General features: G+C 37.9%; 2 protein-coding genes across 3 annotated transcripts in view; both read left to right on the plus strand.

The window, feature by feature from the left end:
• PARP4 (poly(ADP-ribose) polymerase family member 4) overlaps positions 1–6,653 on the plus strand; it is an 85,453-nt gene extending 78,800 nt beyond the window's left edge. The window contains exons 32-34 of the mRNA XM_081126678.1: positions 654–753; positions 3,131–3,263; positions 6,292–6,653. Coding sequence (XP_080982804.1) covers positions 654–753; positions 3,131–3,263; positions 6,292–6,487 — 429 coding nt within the window. The 3' untranslated portion in view covers positions 6,488–6,653. The remainder of the gene's footprint in view (positions 1–653; positions 754–3,130; positions 3,264–6,291) is intronic.
• A 3,717-nt stretch (positions 6,654–10,370) lies between these two features.
• The window catches only part of MPHOSPH8 (M-phase phosphoprotein 8), a 48,361-nt gene continuing 40,813 nt past the window's right edge, over positions 10,371–17,918 (plus strand). For both annotated transcript variants that reach the window (XM_081126788.1, XM_081126789.1), the window contains exons 1-2: positions 10,371–10,770; positions 14,977–15,132. In XM_081126788.1, the coding sequence (XP_080982914.1) occupies positions 10,561–10,770; positions 14,977–15,132 (366 nt within the window). In that variant the 5' untranslated portion in view covers positions 10,371–10,560. The remainder of the gene's footprint in view (positions 10,771–14,976; positions 15,133–17,918) is intronic.

Below are 17,918 nucleotides of genomic sequence, written 5' to 3' on the forward strand. Positions count from 1 at the left end.
ACTGCTGGTATTTTTCAAATTATGACCATAGATCCTTTAACATGTGCACCTGCCTGTGACATCACACTCCTTTCTGCTCCCCTGTATGAGTTCCCCTGAGACCCAGAATCTGTCTGATTCAAGGTTAGGATCCCCACATGGAAGCTTACCTCACCCCCATAAGCATGTCACAGAGGTTAGCCTGAAAAGCAGTTACTTTTTGCTGGGGTGAGTGGGGGACAGGGAGCACAAGGAAGTAGTTTTAAAGAGTATATTCAACATAAAAATTTTATATTTAGTAAAAAAATGTCATTTTCATGTTTCAGATATCATAAGGGTACATTTTTAATGTTTAACAGAGGAATCATGCTATTTAAAAGTTTGAGGAACATTGCTGTGAGAAACAATTCATTTTTAGAAGAAAAATATATAATACCATTTTAAAAAATCTCTACACATTACCCTTTTTCTGATTCTTAGTGGCTATAGTATCTATGAAATTCCCAACAATACTGTGTCACTAGTATAGGAAGAACTTTGATTTTACAGTAATAAAAATTTTAGACATGTCTTCATAAACCAAATTGAAACAATTGGAAACTTATTCATCCCATAACTTCTTATGTGATGAAATTTCAAGAATGTTACTTAAATTTGTTTTCTGAACTTCATAGGATGGCTTCTGGAAACTTACACCAGCACTGGGACTTATATTGAACCTTAATACAACTATTTTAAACAGTTTTCTTGAACAAAAAGGCATTCGGTCTCTAGGTAAGTCACTATTTTTTAATTCTTTAAATGACTCTAGTCATTATAATTTTCGTAAGCTAGTGTATTTATATAATTATGTAAGTTACATATGATTGGAATTATATTTGTTAATCATCAAAGGAAATAGGGGACTAGTTTATAGTCATATCTTTATCACTAATTAGGGTATCACCTATGCAAATTTATTAGCATAAATAGCAATAACTGCTATTTTAAAAAATCCAAACCTTAAGTTGCTTAACACAAAGATTACTTTCTTGCCCAAATCACAGTCAAATATCAGTCAGCAGGGAAGTTCTACTCCACATAGTCATTTAGAGACCCAGACTCTTTCCATATTGTGGCTCTACCATCATCATGTGTCTTTTAAAAATTACTCTGGTGAAAGAAAAGAAGAAAAAAGACAACTCTGGCATCATTTACCAGGTGGGCATGAGGAAGAAAGAGAAAGTATGGCAGGAACTAGTCACAGAGCCCTACTCAGATACAGGGCTTTGTGCCCAGGAAGAGAAGATAGCTTTGATGAGCAGCCAGTCAGTCTCTTCCAGAGCATGTTGTTCAGCCGGACCTGTTTCTTTTTATGACAATGAATTGGATGGATGAGGAGATCCTGGACATCCTCAAACCAGCAAGTAGTTTGAAGGTCAAATACTAGCCTTAGGTTAAGAGATTTTTTAAATAAAACATACATGCACATTATTAAACAACTAGTCAGTATTCGTTGAACAACAGTATCTAATTCCCCTACCATCACCTCTAAAGTACCAGGGTTTTCATATTCCAGGCCTTTTCCAGGGTCAGCACACTCTTTGCTGTTTGACTTTCACTAGACTAAAAAGGAATAATGAAAATTTACATATTGAGAGAGTTCAGGTTTCTAGAACAATAGAAGAGCTTGTATCTGACTAACTTCCCTGCCAATAACATTTACTAGCCCTGGGCATCTATTTGAAAGCCTCTCTCTGAAGGAAGGCCTGGAATGCAATAAAAAATGGGTAGAACTGGAGGGGACACAGTTCTTGAAAGAAGGGAGGCAAATAAGGTGAGTGCCATTATCTGGCTTTTCACCTGAAGGCACTTCTCAGTTCCTGAGGCACATGGAGGTTAGAACTGAAACAGAAATTCTCAGTGGAATGATGACATAAATGTTGGAATTTGAGGCTGCCAGAGTGGCTGGAAATTAAGGGTGAAAATCCTAGACAGTGGGAGAACTCTGAAAATTGCGTATAAATTCCCTCAAGATCCTTGACTGTCTGCTAACCTTGAAGTTAGTAGGGCGTGACTTTAACGAATCCAGGAAAAATCAAGAGCTGAGCAGAAATTTCAGCCACTGCCAAGTGTTAGGGAGACAGAGTTTGGTTTTCAAATGACAGTAAAACAGAGAGACTTGATAAATGTCTAATTTATTATATAAAGTGATTTCAAATACATTACTTGCATTAAAGAAATAATAATGAAGGTTTGATTTCTGGGCCCAATATATGTTAACTTCCATTTGCAATTTTGGTATTTCATAATGTAGTAAAATATCTTTATTTGGATAAATAACACTGGTTACCTGTAGATACTATTAAAATAATCAAAGAGAACAATTCAGTTGATCTAAAACTTTTTTATTTCAGAGCCCTAGCTGGGTAGCTCAGTTGGTTAGAGCATCATCCTATACAGCATTTTTGTGGGTTCTATCCTGTCAGGGCATATATAAGAATCAACCTACGAATAAATGGAACAACAAATCCATGTCTCTCTCTCTCCCTTACCCCTCTCTAAAATCAATCAATAAATAACAATTTTTTAAAAATTTATTTCATACTTCATGAAGAGAGCAGTCTCCCCTCTTGAGTCCAGAGAACTACAAAGTAAGGGGAAAGGGCTACAAGCTTTTATAGAAAGAGGCAAGCAGGAAACAAAAAGTATTTGGTTTGGCTGGGGCTACATATCTGATCTTATTTAGAAAGATCAAAGTATAGAGTCCAGAGCTTGAAATAATTTGATATACTGGTCTAATCAGCCATGTTGATTGTTTATATGTTGTGTAGTTAAGTTTTCTCTTCTGAGCTATTTGTAGCCAGAGCCTAGAAAATGAATTTCTCTCTGCATGCTTCTCTAGTTATTAAAGATGGCAAGGGAGGGGAGGTCTGTATCTAATTCAGTTTCCTGATAACCTTTAGGATAATATGACAGGCACATGTTCCAGATCCTCCTTGTTTTTTATTTAAATAGACTAATTAAAGACCTTGGAAAAGTAATAGAGACTCTGTTTTATGATCTGCTATTGTGGTATGGTTTCATACTGTAATTCTTTCATAGAACTTTTATAAATGGTTTAGTTGGAGGTGCAGTTTCCAGCAGACATAAAAGAGTTTTCCACTTTTAGGTATAAAAGGAAGAGAACGTCTCCTGGACCTGATTGCCACATTTCTGGTACTGCAGTTTCTTTGCACCAGGTTGGAAAAAGTGGGAATAGTCTTCAAATCCCTGATGAAATTGGATGATGCCTCCATTTACAGGTTTTTTTCCATTTAACTATGTATCTTTTAATTTTTAAATATTATTTAATATTTAACTATATTTTTTCCATTTAACTATATTACTAAACAAATGACTTATATTTTCAACCATTTCTTAACTAAACCTAATAAGCCCCACAGAGTTCTAAGTACAAAGAGAATTTGTTCACAGGGCATGTCTCCCCCGCGCTCTTCTGTTGGCAGGGCCGACAGTATATTTGCCTCTTTGGTTGCACAAGAAAATTCAGAGAGTTTAAGTGTAGCTTTACACTGGAGCCCAGTTCTTTGGCTCCTGGCTTAGAACTCTTTTCACTATAATATGTGGATTCTATGTATTCTTAGAAAGTTCCTGGTCCCAACAATTGCAGGGCCTGGGCCAACAATACAAATGCAAACCGACATGCTGTAAGTCTAAGTCTTTAAAAGTTGTAAGTTAAACTAAGAAATTGTTAAATAAAATATGATCCAAAGTTTTACTTTGACAAATCTAACATAACCAACTAGAAGACCAGATTCAAATTTAGAATTCTAGGATCACTTGACGTTTTATGCCAAAATGTAGTGTAGAGAGATCCAGTTCTCGGGCCCTGGCTGCTAACCCTTGGCTGACCCCTGGTACCACAAGAGGCCTCAAGTGCCTGTATGAATACCCCTTATCCATCAAAACTCTATCCATACCCCATGCAAATGGGTGCCCTTGTGTACACACACACACACACACACACACACACACACACACACACACACACACATATGTAATTTGCTTATGTTTTTTTAAAAGGCAAGATAAAGGGAAAATTAGTAAGACTAATAAAAATATTATCTATAGGAGGAGGAGAAGGAGACAACGATGAAGGCTAAGTTTCTCCTAATATACCTTGTTTTATGGTTTCGACTTAGAAACTGTGTAAATATTTTACATAATAAAGATCAAATATCAGAGAATAGAGCTTGAGCATGTTAAATTATTCATGGGAATGCACTCAGCAGTGTCTGGGATGTCAGGAAATAAATGGCAAGACAAAAAAGAGGAGAGAATTGGAACCTATAAATTAATGGTCATATGAACCAAAGGCAATATGTAGAACTTGTTTAGATCCTGATTTAAACAAAATCCATTGTATTAAAAGAACACAATTAGGAAAACTTAAACATTACCTGGGTACTTTGTAATACTAAAGAATTATAACTATTTTGTCATGTTTAAGAAAAAGTTCTTATCCCTTAGAGATACATATTTACAGATAAAATTAAATTAAATGAGAACTATTTTCATCCTCTCACAGAGACACTTCTGTTTTGATCTGCTCCAGCTATGATAGCCTCTAGATCAAATATTAACAACTTTGAACCTACTTTTGAATTGCATATCACAAAGTATTAAAGCAAGATTTTAAAAAGTAAAATATGGCTCTTATTATATTACTGTTACTGTGAGAGCAAAATGGTTTGTTGACACTTTAATAAATAAAACCTTTAAATAATTTTTATTTCCTGTTTATTGCCTATTTAAAACTTTTCTTTCTCTTTTTCCTACTTCATGATTTACATGTTAATGCAATAGCACATTGCATGGAGATGTATAAACAAAATTTTCACACTAGCAGGAGGATCAGTCAGAAGTCTCAAGGCCATTTGGATTAAAGGAAGGCCAGTTGAATTAGTGAGAATATTTAAAATCAGTTTTGTTGCTTTCAGTAGTTAGTAAACTATAAGACTAATAATTATTGAGAAACAAATCTTTTAACCACTTTTATCCTGTTGCTATTTGGTATGTTCATATCATCATGATATTCAGCAAATATTTATTGACTACCTACTCTGTGCCAGGGACTGTTAAACATGCATTTTGTTAATCCCCACAAGAAACCCACAGGATCTCATATCGTTATCATAATTGAGGAAACTGAGACTTCCAGTGTGGAATGAAAGCTGCCCAGTATCACACAGGCAATACTGTGTAATTGAAGAAGCAGGATTTGAACCCAGGTCTTCACCACCACACTATTCTGATGGCCCTTTCCCAGTTTACATGGGAAAAAATCTGGAAGATGGAGAGAATCTTTCAAATTTTTGGTTTCCCCCCCATAGAATTTTCTTTAAAACTTTAATGTTTTACCACTTGTTTGGTAACAACTTCTAGCAGATGACAAAAGAGGAAGCAACTAATATTAATCAAAAATTTCAGAATTTTTCTGAGTCTTAAGCAGATTTGAATACTTGACAGTCTTGAATATTCAACAGCATTTAATAGACACAAACTCGAAGTTTTTGATATGCACATTTTACTAGTAAGTTTATGTGATAGAATTAAGTATATGCCAGTTTTAGTTTCATGGGTGACACTCAGGTACTTTGCAAATAACTAGTCAAGTTGAGAATTCCTGGTAGAGTGAAAAGGAGAGAGAAATGGAAGTCTAATTTGTAAATAGGATTGAGTTTATATGTGAAGAATGGGTAGGATTAGATGGAGAATGGAAAAGAATGACAATAAATAGATGTATAAAGGCTAGAAGATACTTGAGTTGTCCTAGAGCAGCAAGGAAGTCTGTGACACACAGTGGAAGCTGGGAAGTGAAGGGTATAATATTCTTAAAAATATACTTAATAGCCCGGCTGGGCATTGCTCGGTGGTTGAGCATTGACCTAGGATCCAGGCTATTGGGGTTCGATTCCCAGTCAGGGCACATGCCCAGGTTACGGGCTCCATCCCCACTGAGGGGGTATGCAAGCGGCAGCTGATCAATAACTCGCTCATCATTGATGTTTCCCTCTCTCTCTCTCCCTCTCCCTTCCTCTCTCTGAAATCAATAAAGATATATATTTTTTAAAAATGTACTTAATAAGTTAAAAGCATGTCAGGCTGGTAGAATAACTTTAATAAAGTGTCAAAGAGAACTGCTTTTCTTAAAAATCTTAATTTTTGACAATTATTTTGTCTGAGCTAATGTGCTAGATTTGGTACCACATTACATTTCATATCTAATTATATTCTGAAATTGATGGAAACATTGTTTTCTAAATCTAGGAATATTCCCTGGGCTTTTGAGAAAATAAAGAAAGCAAGTGAATGGGTAAGAAGAACTGAAGGACAATATCCATCTATCTGCCAACGGCTTGAATTGGGTAAAGACTGGGACTGTGCCACTAAACAACTATTGGGAATCCAACCCATAAATACTACCTCTCCTCTTCATAGAGTTCTTAATTATGGTCAAGGCTGAATCAGATGAAACTGTATTTTAAACTTTTTTCAAGCTTCTATAATAATATTAAGACACCTATAATGAAATTTATGATTTTATCAAAAGTAGCAATAAGTCACTTACATAGAAGCAAAATTATTTTAATGAACAAGCAATAGTAAATAAAAATCACAGTATTACAGATTTCTTGTGTTTAAATGTTTTAAGGTGATGAAAGACACATCTGGATGGTCCCGGAAGCTCATTGCCTTCTCCCCTTTCAGGAGTCTGGTATAGACTGGTCCAGCTGGACTGAGAAAGCTGGAAGGAAACAGGTCTTTGGTTGATGTCCACATTCCCATTTCCAGGGTCCTGGGTATCCAGACCTTCACCCCCAGTATGCATACTCCTTGGTGTGGGTCCTACTCTGCAGATCCCCTCATACACTTCTTGTTAGAGAAACTGGGTATCCCAAGCAATGCTTTCATGGCTCTTGCTTTTGGTGTTGTGTCTCAAATCTCATCACTAAACCTAAGGTCTTCTAGATTTTCACCTATGTTCTAGATGTTTTATAGTTTTGCATTTTACGTTTAGGTCTGTGTTCTAGTTTCAGTTATTTTTTGTGAAAGGTATAAGGTCCACTTTCCTCCACATTACCCCTCCTAGGCCATTTCCTCTACTTTTTCATAAAACCTCGGTTTCTTTGGGTTACAGTTTTTTGGCTACCCTCCTACCTGTCCTCATTGCTGCCATTAACCAACTGCCCAATACCTCCCCTCATTCACATGGTTCAGGATTTTCCTTTCTACTGCTAAACCTGCCTTTATCTTGAGTAACTTTCAACATTCTAATTTGTGACCCATCCTAATTCCCTGGGCTTGAGCTGCAGCTTATTGAATCTTGTTAGAAGGCCTTGTGATCCTGTTGGTACCAGAAGGATGAGAGGTTAGGAGCTGCCATGAGGCTTCCCACCTGCCTCTATGTCTCCCTGGGAGGCTGTCCTGAGATTGTTTCTCGTCACCTCCCAGTTCTGATAAGGTATGAAGTTCAAGATACAGTTGCAGACTAAAACCCTCAGCTGCATCTAGAATTGGATCCTCAACAATGATGTGTCCCACAACTCATGTTGCAATTATCTAGCGCCTTTGGGAGTGTTGGACAAGGGAAGGTAGTATCTTTGACTGCTTTTCTTCTTGCTGTTTATATAATAAGTCATCGAAATTTACAGTGACTTGTTATTACATCTTTGCCTACTTGTCTGCTTGACATAATCACAGAAGATAAACGGTCTTTTCATGGTTGATTAAGGGATTTAAACAATTGATAATACTCTAACAAAGAATATGTGGGTTAACAGGTACTTCGTTACATTGTTATTGGAAACATTCTAGTAAAACAAAACTTTGCATTACAGGTATTTATCACTACCCTCTTTGACCTATAAATTTCACTAAAAGGAATTCAACTTTTAGAAATTCAACTTATAGAAATATGGACACACACAGAAGGATGTGCAACAAAACTCATTTTAAAAATGATACAAATGGGTGTTTATATATGTATTGCATAAAAATCTGTCATATCATATCCCAAACTGGTTACTTTTGAGGAGTAGGAACATTATTTCTATCTTACATATTTTGGGTTAATTGAAAAGTTTTTCAGTGAATATATATACTTAAATTTTTTAGCCCTGGCCAGGTAGCTCAGTTGGTTAGAGCATCATCCTGATACACCAAGGTTGTGGATTCCATCCCCGGCGAGGGCACATACAAGAACCAGCCAATGAACACACAAATAAGTGGAACAACAAATCACTGTTTTGCTCTTTCTCTCCCTTCCTCTTTGTCTCTAAAAAATAAATAATGAATAAATAAGTAAATAATAATAAATAAATAAATAAATAAAAATTATTTTGAGATTTAAAGTTTTTATAAATTTAGAACTTTCTTTTCTTTCCTCTTCCGCTGTTGACTTTGTTGAAGAAACAGGGTCAGTTGTCCTTTAGGATGTTGTACATTCTGTACTTGTCTGGTTGCTTCCTTTTCTCTTTCTCCATGTTTCTTGTAGAATGGAAATTAGGTCTAAAGACCTGAGTAGGTTAAGGATCAACATTTTTGTCCACAGAAGCCGTTGAGTCTGGTTATTGTTCTACTTTTAATAATGTTTACATTGATCAGTGGGTTTCCACAGTGACAGTGTGTTTTCCCTGAATCTGTGGAGAGAGATTTTGGCATCCAGTTCCTCATCCATCTTTCACCTAATAGTTTTGTTGCCTGAATTATTTTCATGAAATGCTGTGACTCTCTCTTCTAGACTTATTAGCTGGAATTCTTCTGAAATAATGAGCTTTCCCTCATCAACTAATGTTAGTTGGTTATATTTTTTTAAACTTATTTTTTTTTAATTTAAAAAAATATATCTATTGGGGAGAAAAAGGGACATCTGTAATATTTCAAACAAAAATTAAATAAATGAGTAAATAAATAAAGATAGATAGATGATAGATAGATAGATGATAGATAGATAGATAGATAGATAGATAGATAGATAGATAGATAGATAGATAGATGATAGATAGATAGATAGCCTGGCTGGCATGGGCTCAGCGGTTGAGCATTGACCTATGATCCAGAAGATCCGTGTTTGATTCCGGTCAGGGCACATGCCCTGGTTGCCAGCTTGTTCCCCATTAGGGGGTGTGCAGGAGGCAGCCGATCAATGACTCTCATCATTGATGTTTCTCTCCCTCTCCCTCTCCCTTTCTCTCTCTGAAATCAATAGACATATTAAATATATATATATATATATATATATATATATATATATATATATACACACACATATATATATAATTATTAGAATTGTTGTATGTCTCCCTTTTATAGACTGAGTCCCTGGAAGGCAAGACTATGCTTGTTGTATTCCTAACACCTAGTATCATCGTAGTACATTCAGTAAGCTCAACAAATGACAAAATAATGCACCAACTCTCCATAGGGATGTGCTGGTCATAGAGTACTTTTGGTCTTAGTTAACCAAAGAGTTAAATTTAAAAAGTTAATCTTGTAAGTTAAGTCTACCATTGGAAGAAAGAAAAATAAAAAGCTCGCTGTCATAAAGACTATATTTGCAATTCAAAGTGAGAAAAACATTTACCCTTAAGTGGACTTTCCTAGCAACTTTGGGTGACCTTTGTCAATCATTCATAACCCAGAGAAGATGCTTTTAACACATTTTTAATTACAGTTTACATTCAATATTATTTTGCATTAGTTTCAGGTGGACAGCTTAGTGTGGTTAGACACTCACTTCACAAAGTGGTCCCCTGATATTTCAAGTACCCACCTGGCACTTACATAGTTATTACAATATGATTGACTATATTCTCTATATTGTATTTACATCCTCAAAACTATTTTGTAGCTACCAATTTGTACTTCTTAATCCCTCCATCTTCTCACCCAGTCCCCCACCTCACCCAACCCCCATCAGATATATCCAATAGAAAAAAAACCCAAGTATAATCTGGAAAACATGATTTTCAGCCTGATAATAAAAATTGTGTACACTCGCTAGCGAGTACAGTACTCTGAGTTGTTGACAGGCCTTAGCCGCGTCCAAATCTTACATGTTAATTTCTGGGCACTATGCTCCGGCTGGGTCTCGGAGGCCGGCGGACACTTCTTAGAAAGCTTCAGGCCAGTCCGCCGACTGCGCGACCCTCAGGACCTGTACCCTCGGGCGCCCGCGCTCCCTCCAGGACTCCTGACCCCTCCCGGGACCCTGGTCAGCCTGCCGCCCCTCCCCCTCCGTCCCCCATTCCTTCGGAGATAAGTCCCTCCCTCGTCATCCCCGCCCCGCCCCACCAGGCCGTCGAGCACCCTCATTGCTCGACTTCCGCCCAGCACCCCCTCGGCCCGCCCACCCACTTCCGGTGGGCGCCGCGGGGCTCTCGCGCGCCCGCCTCCACGTGATTGGTTGGTACCGCCATTGCTGATTCCTCTCCGGTGGCGTCACCGGGACCAAGCGGCGAAGGGTAGAGCACGGAACGCGGAGAGTGCTGGGGGTGCGTCGCGACCGCTGGCGCGGGGGTTTCCAGGGCTCCTGCTATGGCGGCGGCGGTTGCAGAGGGGGCAAGCGTGGCTGCGGTTCCCGTGTCGGGCGCCCACGGCCATGGCAAGCCGCCTGTAGGCGAAGACGAGGGAGCGGTGGGCGAGAAGGACGCGGGGAAGAAAGGAGCGGAGGCCGTGGGGGACAGCGAGGAGGACGGAGAGGATGTGTTCGAGGTGGAGAGGATCCTGGACATGAAGACCGAAGGGGTACGTGAGTGGGCCGGGCGCGGGTCGGTTGCTCGGCGCGGGCGGGGCTGAGGGAGGGCGGTGGCAGCCGCGAAAGGGGAGTCTTGGGAAATTGTGACGGTTGGGTCTCCGGAAGCGTGTGGGGGGTGGGGAGTGAGAGTCGGTGACAGGTTCGCTCTCTGCTTGGTGTTGACATACCTGGTTGGGGCTATGTTACTGGAAAGGGGTGACATTGAAATTAGTTTGATCAGAGTACGTGTCCACGCCGTCGTTTCAGTTTTTTCCGAAGCCATAGTCAATTTTCTAGTGTGAAGTCTTTAAGATTACTAACTGTAGTTGAAAAATTTTTTTTAAAAATTTAAACGTCCATTCACCTTAAGCATCCTCACCCTAGAGGGTGCACTTAAAGACTTTCCGAACCTGACCACTGCCACCCAGTCCCCTGGGCATCATTTGATAGCCTCCACGAGTCATACCTGCCACCCCTTCTCCCTTCGCCTGGCGCTCACCGCTTCCCCTCCTGACTCCACCTCGTTGTGCTTGTTTCCACCCTGACCTCAGGAGTGAGGTGCATCCTCCTCCTCCTTTGAGCGCTTAAAGCCATCAGCGTTCCATATATGTTGATCTCTTGCTCCTTGAATACGGAGAATATGATTTTGTTAATCTTGGTATCACTGGTACTAATCAGTGCCCAGCATGCAGTTAACGCTTAGTGTACATGCCATTATTAAATGAGGGAATGAATTGTGGCCTGGAGGCTGAGGTGAAGGGGAGAGATGATTAAAGGCCCCACATGGTGGTCACGTCTTTATAGTGGATTCTTTTCATTGTCTATTAATTTCCCACTGGTCTTGTGCTACCTTGTGTTAATTTTTTTGTTCACTTTCTGTTAACTTTTTAATCAGCTGCTGTGTGCTAGGGACTGTGATGGATCCTAAAGATATAGAGATAAACTGTACCTATACATTTGCTGATGTTGAACATTTCTGTGCGGTAAATAAATAATTGAAGTCCAATGCCATTAAGACTATTGTTAGTTGTAGTACAGTAAAGATAGGAACATTTCTAGGTATAATTTCCCCAAATGTATTGTAAGTGCCTTTAGGTGAGAAGTGGAGCCAATGTTTCACTATTTTGTATCACCTGCATTTAACAAAGTGCTTGGCACATAGAAAATATTTAGAAAATATTTGGCGCTGGGCCGGCATGGCTCAGTGGTGGAGCATCGACCTATGATCCAGGAGCTCTAGGTTGGATTCCTGATCAGGGCACATGCCTGGTTTGTGGGCTGGATCCCCAGTAAGGGGCCTGCAGGAAACAGCCAATCAGTGCCTCTAGATGAAACATTATTGATGTTTCTCTCTCTCTCTCACTCTTCCTCTCTTTGAAATCAATAAAGAAAAAAAAAATTAAAAAAAAAAAATTTGGATAGAAGGGTACTATCTTTAGAATTAAGAGGATTTGCCTATTCATACAATCTTTTTTGTTGTTGTTGTTAATCCTCACCTAAGGATATTTTTTCCATTGCTTTTCAGAGAGAGTGGGGGAGAGGGAGAGAAAAAAACATCAGTGTGAGAGAGACATTGATTGGTTGCCTCCCACATACATCCCAACCAGGGCCCGGGGATAGGGCCTGCAACGAGGTATGTGCCCTTGACCGGAATCAAACCTGAGACTCATCAGTCTACCATGGGCCCAATGCTCTAACCGCTGAGACAAACTGGCTATGACTCTTGGTTTTAACTGCTGTCTTGTTCTATGACTTCTGCAGTGTGAGATCCCCCTGGCTTCACCCAGCACCAGCCCCTGACCCAGCCCAGGTCTACCCTCAGCCTCTCTGAGGCTCCAAAGGTAAAAGTACAAGAAACACGAGACATCATCTTTCCTGGAGACTACAATCCACCTTGTAGCTTTAAAAATAAAATGAAAGTAATGGGAAAAAAATAAAACCGCAAACTTAGAAAATTCTTTAGAGAAAAACTATTTAAAAGTATCTGATCCTGACCAGCACCCACCCAACCCCCTCCCATTGATTCCATACCTTGAGTGTGTCTTGTATTCGCTCCCATCCCTGGACCCAGCTCTATGAACCTAAATGTAGGTCCTCAGCACCAACCTAGGGACCATGCTGCCTTGCTGAGGCCGTGTTCCTCATGCCCTTGTCCCAGGCCATTCCCTCAGCAGTGAACATGTCCTTGCTTTCTTCATGTTTTATGGAATTGTTTGCCTGGTTTGAAATAATAAAATACAGAAAGAAAAAAAATTGGAAACAGTCAAAACCTTTGGTTTCCAAAGGGAGAGTTTTCATTGCATGTTGTTTTTTTTTTTTGGCATGCATATGATGGAATAGTGTACAATCACTTAAAAATGTGTTTGAGCCTGGCTGGGCATGGCTCAGTGGTTGAGTGTCGACCTAGGATCCAGGCAATCGGGGTTCGATCCCCAGCTGGGGACGTGCAAGAGGCAGCCGATCAGTGGCTGTCTCATCTTTAATATTTTTCTCTCTCTCTCCCTCTCCCTTCCTCTCTCTGAAATCAATAAAGATATATTTTTTTTAAAAAAGTTTTTGAAAAATATTAAAGCAAAAACTATGCAATCCATAGTGAAAAAATAAGATTAGAATGATAGTATTATCTGAGTGTTTTAAAAGATATAAAATATGTTTATAAGTGTAAAAGGTGAAGGAAATAGATAAAATTGTCAATATCTTTGGGAGACTTTTATTTGGTCATTCATTGTTTTAAATTATTTTTTGGTCTTTCCTGTTTTTCATTGATTTTTATGAAAAATTAATGATGTGTGTGTTGAGGTATAATTGGCATATAACATTATAGTCATTTCAGGTGCACAGCATAATAATTCCATGTTTGTATACATTGCCAGACCACAGTGAGTGTAATTAGCATCAGTAACCTCACATAAACATTTTTTTCTTGTGCTAAAAACTTTTGAGATCACCTTAGCAACTTTCAAATATGCAATACAGTGTTATTAACTATAGTCATCACCTGCACATTCCATCCTCCATGACTTACTCATTTTATTTTATAACTGGACATTTGTATATTTTGACCTTTTTTACTCATTTCTCCCACCCCTTTCCCCCTCTGCCTCTAGCAGTCAACAATCTGTTCCTGTATCTATGAGTTTGGGTTTTTTGTTTTTACATTCCACATATAAGTAAGAACATATTGTATTTGTCTTTCTCTGTCTGACTTATTTCACTTAGCATTATACCTTCTAGATCTATCCATATTGTTGCAACAGATAATATTTCATTCTATTGTATGTCTGAATAATATACGGGGGGGCAAAACTAGGTTTACAGTTGTGAGTACAAGAAACAGTTTATTCTTGTATTATTAGTTATTAATTGTATTATTTTCCATACGAACAACTGTAAACTTGCTTTTGCCACACCCTGTTCGTGTGTGTGTTTGTACACACCACATTTTTGTGATATGTTGATGGACACCAAGGTTGCTTCCATATATTGTCTACTGTGAATAATGCTGAGTAAACATGGGAGTTCATATATCTTTTTGAGTTAGTGTGTTCATTTTCTTCAGATACAGACCCAGAAGTGGAATTGTTGAACTTTATGTTAGTTGTATTTTTAATTTTTTGAGGAACTTCCATAGTGTTTTCCGTAGTGGCTGCACCAGTTGACATTCCTACCAACAGTGCTTAGCGTTTTCTTTTCTCCACATCCTCACCAACACTTATTTTTTGTCTTACTGAAAATGGCCATTCTAACAGATGTGAGGTGATATCTCTATGATTTTCATTTGCATTTCCCTGATGATCAATGATGTTGAACATCTTTTCATGTACCTGCTGGCCATTTGTATAGCTTCTTTGGGAAAATGTCTATTTAGATCTTCTATCCATTTTTTAATCAGATTGGTTTAGTTTTTTGCTGTCGAGTTATATGAGTTCTTTATATATTTTGTATGTTAGCCCGTTATATAACTTGGAAATATTTTCTTCCATTCAGTAGGCTATCTTTTCATTTTGTTTATTATTTCCTTTGCTGTGCAGAAGCTTTGTTTTTGCTTTTGGTGTGCTCCTGTTTTTTTCTTAAGCCACTTCAGGAGATGAACATACTTTATAGTGATATTAATCTCCATTTCAAGTTTGTTCCCATATTCTCAACAATTGTATTGTTTTGGAAATTTGATCAAATCAGTAATGTCCTTTATTTGCCTGTATTTAATTATGTAACAGGGTAAAATCCTTTACAAAGTTCGATGGAAAGGATACACATCGGATGATGATACCTGGGAGCCTGAAGTTCATCTTGAGGACTGTAAAGAAGTTCTTCTTGAATTTAGGAAGAAAGTTGTGGATAACAAAGCTAAACCAGTCAAGAAAGATATTCAGGTATCGTGTTTTATGTCATTTCTTTTTTTTTTTTTTTTTTTTTTTTTTAGTATAATAAATTTTACTGATATAGAGAATGCAGTAAAGAATTTACAAATAATAATAAAGTATATAGTATTTGTATTTCAAAATTTTTATTGCCAATTCTCACAGAGTGTTTTCATTGAGTTTTGTCAAACTCTTCTCTCTGTAGCCAACCTGTGATTGCAGTTGATGAATAGGTATAGTTTGGACATGTTAATATTTTCCTTTAAGTTAAGAGTAAGGTAAAAGTGGGGGGAAAAGACATGTCAAAACTGTCCATAAGCTGAGTGTCTTTGTATACCTGAGGAATATTTTGTGTGCTGTTCACATTACTACTACAGATACAGTGAATATTTTTATATTTAATATGCATTTTAAAAAAACTTTCTTTAAATCCTCACTTGAGGATATATTTCTTTATTGATTTCCCAGAGAGAGAAGAAAAGAGAGAGAGAAACATCGATGTGAATGAGAAACGTCGATTTGTTGCCTCCTATATGTGCCCCTGATCAGGAATTGAACCCGCAACCTTTTGGTGAGAGAACGATGCTCCAACCATATTTCTTATGTCTGATTTTACTGCTAATTAAAATAAAACAATTTTTAGATCCTATTATAAAACTATAAATTCTCACCCATTTCAGATTATTCACAGGTCTGATTATCCAGGTCTTTTGTTTTTCTCTTCTGTTCCCACTTCAGTTTTAGCTACTTTATTGCTTTTTTTGTAGCTCTTCTGATACTAAAAAAGGGTAAAAAGATGGAAGGAACTCACAGAAGTTAAATTTTCTCATCAGCAATTTGGAAAAAGGTTTGATTGTGGGCTAGAGCGAGATAATGTTAAAACTAACACACAAATTTGATTTAAGGATTGTCTACTGTTTTATCCTTGATTCTCTTATTCCACAAATAATTGAATTGGCTTTATGAATCTTGGAAGAATTTCCCATTTTACTTTACAATGTAAATTTTATTTATAGCTTCTACTTATATATTGAACCAATTCTAACTCAGCTTCTTTTGAGTTTTCATTTTCATCAGGAATAATTTGTTTTTTAATACTGGCAGAGGTCCTTGAATTTAGAACTATATACTGAAAATTTCTCACAAGAAACAGATTCTTACTTATTGAGGTCTTTAAGAACTGAATATTCATCCCTTCTCTCCCTGCAATTAGAGTTTTCAACCACATTTTAAAAAATACTTAGTATTCTTTTTAAATCACCAAAACAATATTAGGACCCAGTTTTGACTATGTGTAGTGTTGTTAACAGCAACAACAGAGGCAGCTTTTATTTACTGAACACTGGGTTAGCACTTTATATGGATTAAGATGTGAAACAGGCTTAGATAAGGTAGCTAGCCCAAATTCACCGGTTAGTAATGCTAGAGCCAGGTGACTGTACTCTTAACTACTGTAGGTTGCCTTTTGGTTTGGGCTGTAACTTGAAATCCACTTAGAGGAGTGGAATATGAGTGTTTTAAAATTATACTACTGTGGCAAGTTCCTTAAGAAATACGGTTTTTAAATTACTAAGCAGAATGCTTAGTACTCCAAAATTTTTGGTAAAGGAAACCCTTTACAAAATGAGTTCAGGTTAAAGGAGAAACTGTTTTCCTCCCAATTTTTTTTCTATAGTTATACTTCACTTTTCTAGAATGGGTATCTACTCTCTCCGTCCCTATTTCTTTCCCTAAAAACACACAAACACAAATGCACGTTTTAATAAGTGATTTGGTTCATATTACTCCCAAAATTTAGACTTTGTGATTGAGATCATCCTAAGCTATATTTCTGAATTTCTCACTTTTGCTTTATTAGTAAGACATTTGCTGACACTTCTCCCATGAAGTCTTGTATTATAGAATTCTGGCTTTCTCATCCCTTTATGTCACTTTACCAAGCCTCCAGTGAAACCCAACAGCAACACTCTTGATTTAAAATGATTGATGATTACTGGTGTGTTTGAGGCATACTCTTTTTTTTCTCCTTTATATTGAATTTATTGGAGTGGCACTGTTCACCAAAGACTACAGGTTTCAGGTGCACAATTCCACAACACATCATTTGTACAGTGTATTGTGTGTTCACCACCCCAACTCAAGTTTCCACCCATTACCATTTATCCCCCCCATTACCTCCTCCACCTTCCTGCCCCACTGCAATCACCAGACTGTTTTCTGTGTCTGTGATTTTTTTTCTCTTTTTTGCTCAATCCCTCCATTGCTCTCCCCTCATCAAGCCCCCTTCCCACTCCCACATAGATAGAGAGCAGTCAGCCTGCTCTCTATGAGTCTCTCTCTCTGTTTTGCTTGTTAGTTTATTTTGTTAATTAGATTCCAAATGTGTGAAGCCATATGGTACTTGTCTTTCCCTGACTGGCTTATTTCACTTAGCATAATGCTCTCCAGGTCCATCCATGCTGTTAAAAAGGGTAAGATTTCCTTTTTTACAGCTGAGTAGTATACCATTGTATAAATGTACCAGAGCTTTTTTATCTTCTCATCTACTGATGGACACTTGGGCTGCTTCCAAATCTTGGCTATTGTAAATAACAGTGCAATTCCCAGAGGCGGAATTACTGGGTCATAAGGCAGTTCCATTATTAGTATTTTGAGGAAACTCCATACTGTTTTCCACAGTGGCCTGCATCAGTCCGCATTCCCTCCAGTAGTGCACTAGGGTTCCCTTTTCTCCACATCCTCGCCAACACTCGTTTGTTGATTTATTTAGATAGCCATTCTGACAGATGTGAGGTGAT

This window comes from Miniopterus schreibersii (assembly GCF_964146895.1).
Source record: "Miniopterus schreibersii genome assembly, chromosome: 2".
NCBI classification, from domain to species: Eukaryota; Metazoa; Chordata; class Mammalia; order Chiroptera; family Miniopteridae; genus Miniopterus; species Miniopterus schreibersii.